General features: G+C 44.2%; 1 protein-coding gene and 1 pseudogene across 1 annotated transcript; one reads left to right on the forward strand and one right to left on the reverse strand.

Annotated features, from left to right (window-relative positions):
- The first annotated feature begins 1,498 nt into the window (after nucleotides 1-1,498).
- On the forward strand, nucleotides 1,499-4,616 carry LOC124695733. The gene is made up of 5 exons (XM_047228550.1): nucleotides 1,499-1,813; nucleotides 2,614-2,791; nucleotides 2,892-3,108; nucleotides 3,479-3,600; nucleotides 4,357-4,616. The coding sequence occupies exons 1-5, from the start codon at nucleotides 1,620-1,622 to the stop codon at nucleotides 4,516-4,518; spliced, it is 873 nt and encodes a 290-aa protein (XP_047084506.1). The 5' UTR covers nucleotides 1,499-1,619; the 3' UTR covers nucleotides 4,519-4,616.
- Nucleotides 4,617-6,301: 1,685 nt separating this feature from the next.
- LOC124701471 lies at nucleotides 6,302-14,253 on the reverse strand (annotated as a pseudogene).
- Between the last annotated feature and the right edge of the window lie 2,030 nt (nucleotides 14,254-16,283).

Here is a 16,283-nt window from a genome sequence, read left to right on the forward strand (position 1 = left end):
CAAGAGACTTTTGGTCCATGGTGAAGTCAGAATCAGAGAATTTCATGAAGGCGGGATTGGGGGATTAGCTAAAGAAGGTTCAAGTCTCCACGATGTTGAGGAACTTGCTTGGTGTTCCGGGATTCGCAGCAGTGGTATGAAAGTGGTGCGACAACACAGGTGAAGTTCAGAGTCCTACCTTTCAGGGTGAAAACTCAAAGTCTGACCTTAACTGGTTGTGCCTAGCAATGATCTTGTTGGAGGAATTGTTTTTAGAGCGGGGACTATCTTCAGGGTGAAAACCTAAGATCTTTGATCGAACGACGACGGCGCTAGTGCACTGTTCTCTTCTTGTAGGCGTCGATTTTGGAGAGTCTGTATTTCAGGTGTTGTCTAGGGGTGGATGTATTACTGTTGCTAGACCTGAGATACTATAGCAGAATTTTTTCTTTCTTAGTTTTCTTTTATCTTTTTTGGCTGTGTGCATCCGTACTGCCATTAGGATGTTGCGTTGTTGCTGGGTGTAATTGGTATCTTTTAATATTAATATATTCCTTTTATCAAAAAAAGATGATGATGGATTGATGGGTTACCACGAGCCCCATAGGCCCCGAGTAGTGTACTCTGTCAAAGAAAAGGGTTGCAAAAAACACACACGAATATTTGTTGAACGAGTCCAGACTCCAGAGGCACAACCCCAAGGCACCTTTCCCCGGAAAACAATAGAATAGGGTCTCAATAATAACCGACTCCGGGCTGGATAGGTCAAGTTTCTTCACCACAGATCCTAGAACAGCCGCGCAAAAGCCCACCACGGTACCTTCTCCTCCGCCCCCAAGAGCAGTACGTCCATTGATCTGCTGAACAATACAAGCTGCTGCTGACCGCAAGCTCAAAGGTATTCGCCTTTTACCCGAAAAATCACAAGATTGCAGTTTGCTGCAAATAATCCACAATTAGGATTGTAATAGACCATAAAAGAAAGAGTAGGCATTATAGACCAACTTAGATTCTTGATCAGATACATGCCTGACTCTAGAACTGTCGATAGCTAGATACCATCATTCATCAAAGCACTCAAGGATCCACTCTTAGTCGATTTTTCATCATCCCATCAACAGCAGTGCGAGTGAGGTACTGCAAACTCTAATCTCTTAAATCTATTTCCATGACTTCTGATAGATTAAGTACACCAACAGTTCACAGCGTGGTATCTAGATGAAAAGATTATTTAGATCTAAGTTGCTTGTCGTTTTTTCTTTCTTTACTCTTTTGAAACCAGATCGTTTTTTCTAGATGGCAATTTCCCTCTCTCTGTATGAACCTCTCTCTCTCTCTCTCTCTCTCCGTCTGTCTCTCTCTCTCTCTCTCTGTTTAAATCGTGAGTTGTTTCCACCTTTGTTCTTTGCCTCTTTGGCATTGGGAGGGACCGCCGTAGCATGCCCATCGAATCATGCAGGATTCGTTTTGGTCTCAGCTCGATGGTTTCGAATTTGTTGAACTACTTGGGTATTTGGGTTGGAGCGGGTGAACCAATTTTGTAATGCGTGCATGAAGCATTAAACTATTTGTGTTCCACTTTGCTTCATAATTCTGATCTAATCGAAATCCAACTTTTTATCTCCCGTTTCAGGTTTGAGATGCTCGACACAACTCTCTTGTCGTCTTCAATTGTTTCTTCATTGGTGCCCAGGGGTCTGCTTATAAAATATTTTGTCAGAGCTGACAAATTGGGTTTATTTCATACATATCCTGATCGTGGTGGGCCATTTAAGAGCATACTGGAAGCTCAGGAAGCCATTGATTCATATCATGTTGTTCAACGACAAATAATGTAAGTCTCTCAGCTCTATTACATATTTGAGTTCACACTTTGAATCTTATGTAATTTGTAGAGGTGTTAAAATAGTAAGCAGAGCTAGCAATTAAGAAGGTATATGTAGCTGCAGGGATGCACTATTTGACCCTGTGTGAAGAATAGTTATTGGTCGAGAAGAATATAAAGATATAGACATGACATGAATTTTTTTATGTGACGTACAAAAATCTGACATAAAATACGTTTTTCTGTTTATTATACACTTTAATGGCTCATACACTGCATTTTTATGTTGATTTTTTGTTGCGAGTCAATATGAACTTATTTGTACAAAACATAAATTTCCAAATATAGCAACATAAAAAAATAATGCGCGCAAAATAACTTTTCTGCACCCTTGGTGCTGAACAACATTTCTATGCTATGCTATAGGTATATTTATTTTCATCCTTAGTTGTAATTTGTACAATTGGAGAGCGTTTACCCTGCCACACAGAGTAAGTTCCATTAATCAGCCGAGACACTGTTGTTGCTTGTGGCCAGACACACTTATTGGAGATACAAAAACAAAAGATGATTTCTATTATTCTCTTTTATACAAAGAATGCGTTGAGAATTTACTCGTATAAGCATGGAAGCAGTTCATTTTTGTTTCGCCTGATTGTTGTCTATTACAACCATGAGCTGTGTTAATCTTCAGGGCTGTTTTGGTCTCTACTTGATCAAACAACTTGCATTTAAACTTATCAACCCAAACCATTTGTCGTTGGTTATTTTACAAAATATACTAATCCTTATATTCTTACATCTGATAGGTGTATGGATGGACTTTCCGATGAGGAGAGGTCTGTGCGGTATGCTCTTTACTGGCATCATACCGGCACAAGAAAGCACTCCAAGGAAGCTTTAGCTGCTAGTGGGACTCTTCACCGTACAGAGGAATTGGTTAAGGCTTTACTGGACAAACACAACGAAGACAATGAGCTTGCTGGGGTCTGCTCTCTCACTCTTGTCTTTCGTAGTTGATTTCTCACTAAATGCTATCGAATTCATGTCTTCTACTTCCTGATACTATCCATTCTTAAAACCTTAGGATCTTGCATATCAACTAGAAGATATTGTGACCCACAAATCATGTTTTGATGGAAAGGGTTGCATTTATAGATCTTACTCTCATTTCAATATGACCATGAAGACCAAAGGAGCTGATGCCAACAAAGATCTATATTTTGCTGAAGTCATGTGTATGCGCGGTGATTATGAAGCGCATGTGCTCACCTGTATCTGCATGGTTAAACCTGATGACAATGGTATTTCTTACGCAGCTTATTATATTTCTGAGCTTATGAGTTTCAGTTTCTCAAATTTGTTTGTGCACTCCTAGTTTGTAACATTGCATGCAGTAGTGCACCCTTAAATAAATACAATAAATAATAATTTAACTAGCAAACATGTGAAAGATAAAAGTTTCCGAACAATTGTTGAAGGTTGCAACGTCAGGAAATTTGATCTAGCTAGCCAAGCTGTTTCCTAGTCTATCGATTTTGCATCTATTGAATGACTTATTAAGATAACCATGTCATTTGATAAGGTTGACTTCAGTCAAATGTGAATGTTAGCTAGCTATGGGGATGTTTTATTTAGCTCTATTTATTCATCTATATTTACCTCTTTTTAAAGGTGAATGCCACGTGTGTGGTGTTGACATGAAGCACCCTACTCATGATGAATACAACCATGGTCGCCCCAAGTTGTTTCGTCGTATTGGCTGTGATTCAGTTGGAGAAGATTTATTTGAGGAGGTGTGATAATTTACTATCTTTCTAAGCTGACCTTTTGCATACCTTTTTAATTGAGTACTGTGAGCACTGTGCAATATTTTTCTAACATGTATACAAAGTCCAAATTAATTAGCCAAAAAAGAGCTTACTGCAGGCTACAACTTAAGTCATTATCTATTTCATTTCTATATTAGCTGCAAATTAGGATAGATGATTCTACATCTGAATGTAAATACCATCCTCTCTAGCGAGGATCTAAAATTTCCTAGGTTGCCTTAGAATTTGAACTCACCGTCAGAAAGAATACCAGGCATGAGTTGAATATCACATCTTCTAGAAAATGGGTAATCATTCATATGAAAATCACTAATCTGTAGAGAACGACAACTACCATCTTACTTGACAAAAGTGTCTAAGAACATCATATGTACTTCTTAACATGCATTACCTTTTATGCTGAATGGTTATCCAGTTTCTAACAACATCATCACACCATAATAATAGCATGCCATCAGGTTAAGCAACTCAGATTTAAGAAAAAATAATTTGCCAGGTTGTTCTTATACTATATAGAAAGCCATTTCTAACGCAATCAAACATCTTAGGCCAACTTAAGTTTCCTACAAATCTACAATTAATGAAATTATGGTCTTATTTCCAATTTTACATGGTCGAATTTGTTGATGAAATAGGTTATCCATTTGATTGTGTAGCTAGTGGGAAAACATTCTAATTTTTTTGCTTATTTTTAATCTAATGTCTCTCCCATTTTTACAGTTATTCGCCGTGCGTGATGAGGCTTGGCTGAAAGCAGAGGAAGCTAGAGTGAGACGCATGATCAAGGAAGGGAAAGAGGCTAGACGACACAGGTTGGAGGTGGAAAACATAGGAGGTGGCCATGGAAAGAGGAATACGTACATAATACCGGCTAGACGATAATGAGTTGAACACGATCAACTTTTTTTTTAATAGCTTTCATGTTCAGAACACCACAGCTTAGATACAGAGTAATAACAAGATGAGCAAGATAGCTTTCATTTTCAGAACAGCACCACTTCGGGTGTGTAGCTGTTCTGATGACCTTGGAATTTATAGGGATACATAATCTTGTTTGAGGACACCCATTTGCAAAATATTACATCCATATTTTGCTGGCTTTTATTGATAGGTAGAGAAGATAGGAATGTAAGTGGGATGGGAACTGCAGATAGGCATGAAGGCTAACTTGGCGGGGTCGAAAAGAACGTAGAGCTGCAATCGACGGCCTGCTGCTGGCTGGTTTAACAATGGCAGAGAATGAGAATGGGTGCAACCGTGCTTGTATCTATCTAAACGAAACATTCTAGGCGGAAATGGAGACCATCTAGGGCATGTGTGGTACGCACCGTATGATCAAGCTACGTGGCGTGATCCTAGCCGCCCTTTCTGCCTCCCTGTTTTCCGTGGGACCAGGCCGTCAGCAACTATGACTGCATTGTGATGTGTGAGTGTTCAAATTGGACCGAGACCTCCGGTGGCTGCATTGTGGTTTTGCTTGCTAGTGAGGGGAAAAATCGACAATTCATGTCCTCATTTTCCCTTCTCCTCCTAGGTCACACGAACATGGCAGCCAACGGCGCGCCGTCGGGTACAGTCTGTAAAGCGAAGGCAGTCGGCAACAGGAGTAGAGGAGCATGCGGCGGATGGAGGAATGGATCCAACGGACGGGGTAAGAATGTATCTAGGTGGTGGTTTGCTCCACACCTTCTAGGGTTTCTCACGGTGGTGGCGTGAGAAGGGGCCCGAGGTGGAGGCCAACGGCAGAGGGCAGCCGGCTCCAACCACCACGGCAATATGTTCTGATATGTGATTTCTTCACTCTTTTGTATGTGACATTCAAGTGGAATCCATTGCAATATGTTCTGATATGTGATTTCTTGTCTGCCCGGTTGAAGAGGAAGAAGCTCTGGAATTGATTGCAGAGGCCATTAAAAAGCTGGTACTGTAATTTATAAAATCGTATCTGCACGCATGCTTATTGAAAGATATGGACACCAAGTGAAGTTCATTTTCTTTTTCAGGTTAATAAGCCAAAGTCTTATGAGCAGTATATAAGAAATAAGATAGACATTGCACGGGCCACTGAAATCATTACGGAAGATCTTGAATGATACTACGGTAGTTCTATTGGTTTACTTACATTCGATCTACAAGTTTTTCACTTTTTGTATACAGTCATGGTCTGGTCTGAGTATAGGATCACGCAGATTTACATGGTTATGGTACATCTATTTGTATGTCTTGATGTCTGTTAGCCTTCTCTTTGAACAGTATAATGTAAATCTAATATAGATGTTTATATGCTAATTTACAATGTAAGTATGATGTAGATGTTTACATGCTAATTTCATATCCATGTAGTTTACCAAGTTCAGCAATATATGCTTAACAATAAAATCTGAAAGCGACATTAGAGTCGATGCAGTGGAATTCATCTTAAATTATGCAGTAATTTTTAAAGCCTGAATAGATTCAGAGAAAAACCTTTTAGTCCCGTGTTTGGCGCAGTTTCCTTCAATTATTGCAGTAACCAGGAAAAATCCTGCATTTGAAAAAACATGTCTGTTTCAACGGCGCAGATGCAGTCTAGCTTTGGCTGTCAGCCTGTCAATGTCTAATAATCACTTAAAACATGTACTGTCAAACCTTGCATAAGACGGTTTTTGGCTAGGTGTTGCTACTATTTGTTGCTCAGGGTTCACATGATTCCATGAGTTAACTAGCAATAGAGAGTACATTTGTTGCGCTCTGAACGTAGCAGACAGAATGGTGAGAAAAAAGATCCATCTTTTTGTGGCGCAAATATAACACAGGCTTCCCTACATGCAATCAAAACAGACAATAAGAACTACGAGTGCTAAGTCTTGCAGCCTTGCCGTCTCCAGTTCACTTGACCGCTAGCTGTTTGAAGCCTTCACTCGCCTGAGGGACATGTATGCCAGCACCCGGTACCCGACGATCATCGCAACTAGGGCTCCGACTTCTGTCACGCCGTTATCCAGAGGTACAGAGGTCATCAGGATGTCCGGTACAGGATCGTACTGCACCTTCAGCAGCAGTCTGTACGTGTGGTAATTGAAGGATAGGTAGCGGAGCCAGGATATGAATGGTGGAACTCTCTGGAGATCAGAGGGGAAAGAAGGGCAACAAGTTAATGACCCAAGCCATACACTGGTCAATAATATGTTAGTGGAAGAAGTAATAATTCAGATTTGTCCCTTCCATAATAGGAATAGTAATTCATCCTTTATCAGTTAGTGAGTGACGGTGCTTGCTCACCTTTACAAAGAACCCTCCTGCTAGCATAAATGTCATGACTGTGACTGAAGCTAGAGTTGTTGCCTTCTTGATATCCAACAAGGTAGCTCCAATTGCCAGTCCTAGTCCCTGCATATAAATTCCTTCTTGAGCAATAGATTCCAGTCAATTTTAATGCCTTTGAAATATGCTCTAATATTACCATGTAGATTAGGCAACATATTTTCTTACTAATAAGTAACACATGCGATGAAATGATGGACTGGTAAACTGTGTGACAAAATTCACCAGATCCAATTCCAGTACTAACAATTCTTTCTAGGAAAAAATTGCTCGCCATCAATTATTCCGGGAGAAAAAACCTTGTTATTTATTTAACATAAATTCAATGTGTAAGTGTGTATTCTGGTGTATCCATCCAAAATAAAGTCCCTTGTAACTAGTGCATGTACGGCATATGTAGATATTCCGGAATATTAAATATGCAGATATTCCATGGCATATGTATGTTTACTTAGTTCACAAACAGAAAAATAAGGGATGGCAATGGGTATTGATTGTATCATAATTGTACTAGTCTTGACTGCCATACCTGAGCAGCAATGATGCTGAGAAAGACGGTCAACGTGCTAAGAAAGAAATGACTGGCACTTGCTTTGAGGCCTGCCATGAAGTAGACAATCACCATAAATATCACTGGGAGGAAAAGATCTAGTGGCAGGTCACTTGTCGTTCTGGCCAAGAAGTATGCGCTGAGCTTGTACATGTCAACTGCACGCTCCTTGTTCAACATTGCCCTCTCTTGAGGGAATGTGAAGATGGCAGTAAACACAGGAAAGAAACCCCAAAACACAGCTATGAAAAACAGTAAGCCCGCCTGCATAGACGAGATGGTAGTGTTTATGATGGTACATATAATAAATTAGTAGTAGGAGTATTGCATTGACCAATTTAATTATTAGTTACATGTATCGAATACTTTGTTGTGTGCATATACCTGATCTTGTAAACCTTTTGGTGTGGTGGGATCAGAGTGCCACCAGAGTAAACCTAAGATAATTGATGTAGCTATGACCTGGGTGATTCTCATCCAGCTCAAATAATCATGCCGTCTTTCTTTGAGACCTCTGACGTAAGAGGATGGAATATTGTTGGCACCGGCTTGTGCCCCATTCTCGTTTCGAAGATGTTATTGTTGCCTTCATATCATCACTGATCGGAAGCGGTGCTAGAAGCTTCTTCTTCTCCTTATATGCCACTCTACTCTCGTAGGAGTCAACAAGATACTGCACGAAACCACATATAAATTATTCATATACAAATCTAAAACCAATCTGTTAATCATAACACCAGCACATTGATTTCATGTCTTCACCTCATGAACATCTTGTGCTGATGGCCTGAAGTCAATCTTGGAATCAGTATCCTGCGGATTCTGATTTTCCATGTGTACCTTGTCATCTAATTCAGAAGGAACGAAACATCATTAGTGTTGCCATTGGCGAGATCCGAGTAGAAACTCGCTGGGTTCATTGCGATGAGAGGGCTGCATCCGATGGACTGAAAGTAGGGCATGGCTTCGGATGTCTTCCCAAAGTAGAGCAAACTTCCTCTGCCTAGGAGGATAAGCTTGTCAAACTTATGAAATAGCCTGCTTGGATGGCTGATGGATCGTGGTGATCACCGTCTTCCCGATCTACAGCAAGTCAACCGAGATTAAAGTTCAACCGAACCGAAGGACCGATAATGTGTATTTACTTTCTCTCGTACCTCAGCTATGTCATGTAGAAGTTGAATGATCCTAAGTGTCTGTAGTTGAATCGAGCCCGGATGTCGGCTCATCGAGAAAAAGCAAGGATGGATTGATTATAATCTCATTTCCAATGCAAACTCTTTTCCTTTCACCCCGTAAACCCCACGCACAAAAGACCCTCCAATCATCGTGTCCCGGCACCTTCGTGACACGCTCACATGATTAAAATAAGGTACCTTGTGAGAAAAGGTGACATGCATAAACCAAAGAACATGAGGTATACCTCTCGAGGCCCAGTTCATATATGATGTCCGAGTGTCTCGTTCTTTCTTTTGCTCCCTTGTCATTGTTCTTGGGAGACGGAGTAATGCTGCATAAGTCAGTGTCTCCCTTACAGTAAGATGAGTAAAGAGAACATCGTCTTGAGTCACAAATCCAATCCTGCAAGCCGAGTATAAATCCAATTATACATCAAAGGAACGGCAATGGCTTCACAATCCAAGAGTCATTCAGGCCTACTTATAGCTAGCTTAATTGATCCTAATTCTTCAACAAACAATGCCCACGAGTACGGATGTGGCTGATAGGTGTAGTGGGTTTCAGTTATCGGTTTCAGTCAACAACCAGAAACCGAAGAACTATGCAGCTAAGGAATTCTGCCGAACAGGTTACAGGCAGCCCGGCAGGTGGGTTTGGCGCTTACAACTCGGCCAAGAAGCAGATACTGGTTATAGCTCAGTTCTTATAATTCACTAAAGCTCTAAATCCCAAGCCAGCGGTTATGCCATGATGAGCAGCCAGCCAAGAGATCGTCCACTTGACATTTGTGGTGAATGGTGATGGGTGGAGATGTGGGGAGTGGGGTGGTCCGTGTAGCGATGGCAACCAAAATTTGCGAGAGGGCCATGGCATGATGAAGACAGTAAGACGAGAAGACGAAGAACTGAGACATCAGGGGAAGTCCACGGCGAATTTCCTGATGCCGGAGAGATGACTGCAGTGTGAGTGTCGCCGGAGTTTGAGCAGGAAAGGACTGTCGCCGGCTCGCGGAGCTGGCGAGAGGCCACAGCAAATTAGGCCCAAACAAGGCCCATCCACAGAGGCCCATGTTCTTATTTGTTACTAGCTCCTCACTATATATAGTACTAGCACACGAGCCCGTGCGTTGCATCGGAAGATTTTAAAATTAAAATTTTGATGTGAAACGTTGATGCTACCTAAATTTTACCCCAACTGGATTAAGCCATATTTTTCTAGCCTCACTTGCCTTATTTATTTTCTTAACTTCTAGAAAAACATGTGCGTTGCATCGGAAAAAAATAAAAAATAAAAAAATTATACTCCTTTCGTCTCAAAATGTAAGACTCCTAAACTTTAACCAAAAGTCAACATCTTCTAAGTTTGACCAAGTTTATAAGAAAAAATATTGAGAAACTATACTTTCTGGTGGGTGAATGTATTGATATTGATTTGGTATTGTAAATGTTTATATTTTTAAGTATAAATTTGGTTAAATTTAAAATATGTTGACTTTGAACTAAAGCTTATGCGTCTTGCATTTTGTGACGGGGGAGTAATAAACAATCTGCGTTGGCACTTATCATTTTTTCCATGACCGTTTCTGGGAATTAATAAGCCAAACGGGGACGACAAAAATCTAAATAGACAGAGCTACGGGCAGGTCATGTGCTTTCTGTGTAAAAAGAAAGAGCCCAAGCAAAGCTCATGGAGCCGGATCGGGCCTGAGCAAGGGCCCAAGTAGTAGACTCCCTCTGCCCTAGGGGCAAGGGAACCACATGCGACCCCATCGCTATATTTCCTCTTCAGCGCCGCCACTCACGCCTTCTACGGCTGCGGCCTCGTAGCACGCCCGTCGCCAGCGTGCGCCCGCCCCCTCTCCCCTTGATCTTTCTCGGCCTGCTTTGCGGCCGCCGTCTTTCCGCTACGCTCGTGCGCATATGCTATGGTTGATCATCCGCCATTGTTGCTCCTTGGGGAATATCACACCTTAGTCATAGGTTACAGGGCCTGCTTTGCGGCCGCCGCCTTTCCGCTACGCTTGATGCGGGATTCATCGCTCGCTCATCGCCCGCGCTCGTGCGCATATCTCCACTTCCAGCCGCCGTTCATCGCGCCTGACGATCGACCACTTCCCTAACTCCTCCTTAATCCAATCTTAGTGTTGCGGCTTGTTGATTTCAGTAAAGTTGAAGTATATAAACCGGCCGCTTTCGTTATAATGGAGCGAGGTGGGATTATTAAGCGCAAAATGTTCTCGCATAAGGTGGATAATTAAACATTTGGACCGGACGGACATGGCTTGCGGCCCATTAATTGATCTACATGCGGCCTTTGCAGGGCGACGGACAACGAAAGCAGCGCGAGGGGCTCAATTGGAGATTGCAACCGAGTCGATCGGCACGAAGCTGGTTCCGAGTTTCCGGAAAAAAAGAATAAAACGGTTTGGTGGCAATAGTGCATTGTATGTGATTTGGTGGGAGGGTAAATCGGTCCAAAAAAGTGTCGGACCAAGGAAACAATCCTCCCTTTATTATTAGGTATAGATTTAGCTAAAAAATCTACCCCTAAAAAAACGTTCTCTCAAAAGAAAATCTAAAAGACGACTCTCAAATTTGGATAGCTCACCACGCATAAGAAAGACACGCATCCACGTGGTAGAAGAGACTCGTCACGCTAATCAGACAGAAAGACAAAAAGTTTGTACGAACTAGGGGTGGAAACTGGTACTGGATAGTCCATATTATCCGAAATTCGTATTCGAGAAATTAAAAATGAAAGTGGTAATATCCGAATCCGAATGTATCTGGAAATGGATATGGTAAATATCCAGATCCGTTTTACAAAAAGTAAATACAAATATGGTATTGAATTTTGAAGCAAATGTGAATATGGAAATAGATATATCCGTATCCAAATAATATTATGTTAGCTAATTTTAATAATTCGACACCAATATACCAATTACCTAACCTAGAGAAGCTAACAAGTCAGTCAAATGTTCAATTATGTGATTCAGCTTGAAACTACTATGCATTATTTCATTATATTTATCTCTCTACCATTTTATAGTTGGCTCATTATAAGACATGAATCTATTATTTGCTTATATTCGTATCCGCTCCGCATTGAGAAAACATTCGATCCGTATTTGTATTCGAGTAACATCCGCTCTGAATTCGTATTCGACAACATCCGTATCCGCATCCGTATTTGTTTTGACAATATGGAAACGGATATGGGAAGGGCACTATCCGATCTGGATCCGATCCGTTTCCACCCCTAGTACGAACAGTGAGGCAGTGACGACTGATTTCCTTTACATTCACCAGTGACAATCTAACTACTCCCTCTGATTCAAATTTATTGACTTAACTTTATCTAGGTATGAATATATCAAGACATGTTTATTGACTAGATACATCTATATTTAAATAAAGTTAAGTAAATTAATATGAATAGAACGGAGTACTTAGAAAAGAAAAGACAACACTAAACATGCATATGATGGATAAAAAGTATTCACTTAACCAAAAATAAATAAAACAAGGAGAAGCCCCGCGGAATTCTGATTGAGGCAAAGAACGAATTAAAGATACGAAGAGTCAGCTCCTTGCAAGAAGTTTAACCATGGTCATTAAGCATATATTAGGGCATGTACAATGAGGTGATGTTAGTATTTTTTTTAGAGCTACCATATAAGATATTTCCTGAGTTGGAGGAGAGAATAAAAAAAGTGTCTTCCTTTAGCAAAGGGATGAAATAGTTCATTAGAAAATAAGAGAAGACAATTTTTCCATTGTACTATATGTATTCCTTTATCAACATTAATTTTCTACAAAAAAATTATTAATTTGCAGTGATTGCAAGAGGTGGTAATAAAATATAATGCATTGTTTACATTATAGTTATTGTCTTCTCTAAGTCATGGCCTATCTACCATTGTACATGCTCTTATTCCACCAAGTTCATACCACTAGGCTACTTGAGTGTGCCGTTTTGGAGTGGGCTACATGGAGCCTATTTTTTTTCAAAAAATGAATCAAAAATAGCATTTCATAGTTTCAAAAAAATGGAAAAATTCTAGAGATACACAATGATGTACTGCGAGCATAATATGAAAGACTCGGTATTTTGGGATAGCTTAATTGTGGATATGAAGTAGTGAAGAGTATAAATTTGAAACTTCCAATATTTTTTAAATTTTTATTTTTGTGTAGCCTGCAATACAACGTATTTCATCCCAAGATTCTACACACTGGTAGAATATATCATTGGAGACATCTAGAATTTTTTCTAGAATATTTTGAAACTTTAAAATGTCGAATTCATTTTTTTTAAGAGCCATGTAGCTCGAGCTACACTGTTTCCGTAGGACACTTACCTTTTATCTTGCTGCTAAGCTAGGGAAAAAGAACCAAAGGCCATGCATGAAACTATAAACGGATAAGGATTAGCAGGATAACCGTGAGACATGCCTAGCTAAGCCCTCCTTCAGTATCTGATCGACAGGGGCACGGCCATGCATGCATGGGCTACACCTGTAGCTGCAAAGCAACACCTCATCACGCACCTCCCATGCATGCGCGGCCGACTTAACTTGACGACAGCTACAGTTAAGCCACGCGACACCAACTCTTCACGACGCAGACCTATATTTGATTACAGTAACTTTGATCCAGATTCTGTAATTAGTTAAGGCACTCCTCCAAGCTAATCCTGCAAGGGGTACATGAATGCATGGTCCACGCTGTGTAGTGGGTAGGTCAACTAGCTAGGTGTAGTAGTCGAGTTACCTGCGCTTGAGGGACTTGCCGAAGGGCTCGTCGTTGTAGGAGATGCAGCCGTCGTCGGCGGCGGCCCTGCCGCCGAGCATGCTGAGCAGCGTGGTCTTGCCGCTGCCGGAGGGGCCCATCAGCGCCAGCACCTCGCCGGGGCACGCCGAGCCCGATATCCCGCTGAGGATCTCCCTCTCCACGCCCTTCACCACCACCTTGTACTTCACCTCCGCGAACTGCATGCATGCCTATGATCAGGGGTTGCTCTGCTTGTAAAGGAGGAGTATGTAATTACGTACGTACCTTGAGATATATGGGCAAGGTGGGCTCGGTCATGAGGTTCTTGCCGCGGTGCGTGGTGGCGGCGGCCTCGAGGTCGACGTCGTCGTCGCTGAACGGCGCGAGGTCGGCGGAGGAGCCGTTGAACCCGTGCTGGGGCGGCGGGGTGAAGCCGGTGAAGGTGAAGGAGAAGCCGAGGCTGGCGCTGGATGCGCGGCTGAGCGCGGCGCCGCTGCTCACCAGGTCCTCCATGTCCAGCTTCAGCTGCGCGCTCCGGGACTTGCGGATGTGGCTGCGCCCGTGGCTGCCCCCGCCGGCGCCGCTGCCGCCCGACGCGGACCGCTTGCCGAAGCTGGATTTGCGCGACAGGCTCGTCACGTCCGCCGTGCTCAGCACCGTCTCCGCCGACGCCGTGCGGCTCAGAGACTGCGTGGATGCCGGCGCCATCGGAGGCAGCTGCTCCGACCTCGTACGCCCGATTGTTCCGCCCGCGCCGACGTCCATCATCGGCCGCTCCATCGTCGTCGAGTCCATGGCTCGTTCGCCTGACTTCGGCAGCACGTCGCACGTACGTAAAGGGGGCGTGTACGTAGCTACAGCAGTAGCTTTTACGCGAGCTCGTGGTGATATATACGTAGGCGCAGGCGCGAGCGCGAGCGACCAGCTCGGTGAGTGAGGACGACGTGCGGGGGAGGGCGGAGGCAACGGAGGGGCCGGAGCGCGCCAGCGTAGCGCCGCGCATTGATGGCGCTGGAAAGTTGGGGTGTGGCTGGGCGCGGCTGGGCTGCCGCCTTCCACACATGTCCCCGCCTCGCGCTCGACGCCGTATCGCCCAGGGCACCGCGCGCGCCCCCATCGGTTAGCTAGCTGGAGGCGCCGCGCGACAGGGATCCATCACCCGTCGCCTTCCCCCATCCAAGCCAATCCTCGTGTGCCTGCCTTTTGATTCGATGGGTCGGCTGTTAACGTGGACGCAGGCATGACGTGCCAGGTGACCTCACGACTCAACTAGCTAAGCAAGTAGAAGTACTACAGCATTGAACAGTTGCAGTCTTGCAGATCGATCGATCTTGCATTCTTGCCCCAGCGTCGGAGTCGACGTACGTACACGCCCCTTTCTGCTTTCCGTAATCACGCCAGCGCGATTATTAATGTGAGAACCAGCGACAATGAATTGGTCGATCAGAAAAAAGAAAACTACCTTGCGGCCAGCCTACTGCACAGCAGGGCGGCCGGAGCTTTTTTTTTTAGCAACGCAATGGAGGGCGAAGAGCCCACCTGAAACTTTTTCATTAATTTCATGGAAAACGGAGGATTACAAGCAAGGTTCAAGCCCTGTCAACACCCGAGAACACTAGGGGGTCAAGGGGGGAGAGGGACGCACACCAAAAACCAAGGGGAGCACAGTCAATACAGCGCGGCGCCCTGACAAGCCAGAGCGTGAGGTGGTCACGCACGGATGTGAAGAACTCAGCGGTGGTTGTGTTGACACCATCGAAGACCATGCGGTTTCGCGTCTTCCAGATGATCCAGAGAAGGAGAGTGGCCGCAGTCATACGGAGCGTGAGCGGCCAGCCCAAGTGGGCATCGGAGGGAGAAGGCATCCACCACATCCTCCACCGTGCGGTGTGACCCAGCCTGGGGTTCTGCAGACGCACACTTCCAGATTCGGAGTAGACGTGGGCAGTTGACGAACATGTGATCCACATCTTCCGCAACACCAGGGCAGAATGGGCAATCCGACGACTGCAGGATGCCCAGACGGCACAAGCGTGCCCTGGTTCGCGTCCTACGATGTCTTAGGATCCAGATGAAGACCTTGACCCGGACCGGCACAAAAGTGTCCCAGTTCAGGTCGTGGAGAGGTGGGCCGCAGCCCGAGCTGTGAAGGAGGCGGTACGCATTGCTTGTCTTGAAACCCGTGAGAGCGCCCCCAACGAGCGCACGTCTGTCCGGCACAGGCGTGGGACGGTGGCGCGCGAGGGCGTCTTCAAGCATGGCGAAGTCCGCCGCGGCGACAGGAGAAACGCGGGCCCATGCATTCCGGCCTGGTGTGCTCCGGCTGCTATGTCCGGTCAACAACTGCTTCTTGGCGGTGGAGGTGGATTCCTTCCGCGTGGCTGCGAGGCTACTGTTTCTAGTCATAATTGTATCGTGTGCCTTCGTTGTTCACGCAGCATGCCAGTGTCACGAAGCGACGGATGATGACGGTTTCAAGATCGTGGTGGTGCATGCTGGTGGGTGGCAAAGGTAGGTTCCAGGTTTTTTTTTGGACGGGAGGCGGGAGAAATCCATGTCAGCTCTAGCCCTGGCGCGGTGCTGCCTTCTAGTGGCACCATTCCTTCCTGGAGGGCGTCGTGGAAATTCCTTGTCCACCGTAAAAATCCTAGGACCAGTCTAGGCTGGCAACAACGCCATGTCGACGACGTTTCCCTTTTTGAAGGTGTTGTTTGGTCCGAGGTGATTCAGAGTGATTGAAGCGTGATATGCCATAGATGGAGGGCACAGCGGTTGCGGGTCATCATCGCTTCGTCGCTTCGCCATTATCTTCATTTCTTTTCCTTTTATGCATTTTTATG

This window comes from Lolium rigidum, chromosome 3 (genome assembly GCF_022539505.1).
Source record: "Lolium rigidum isolate FL_2022 chromosome 3, APGP_CSIRO_Lrig_0.1, whole genome shotgun sequence".
In the NCBI taxonomy this organism is placed as follows: domain Eukaryota; kingdom Viridiplantae; phylum Streptophyta; class Magnoliopsida; order Poales; family Poaceae; genus Lolium; species Lolium rigidum.

Excerpts from the sequence above, each read along its gene's own strand:
- LOC124695733 (XM_047228550.1), top strand. The coding sequence starts at position 1,620 with ATGCTCGACACAACTCTCTTGTCGTCTTCAATTGTTTCTTCATTGGTG. Across the intron at positions 1,814-2,613 it reads GTTGTTCAACGACAAATAAT|GTGTATGGATGGACTTTCCG; the intron begins GTAAGTCTCTCA and ends TACATCTGATAG. Across the intron at positions 3,109-3,478 it reads GGTTAAACCTGATGACAATG|GTGAATGCCACGTGTGTGGT; the intron begins GTATTTCTTACG and ends CTCTTTTTAAAG.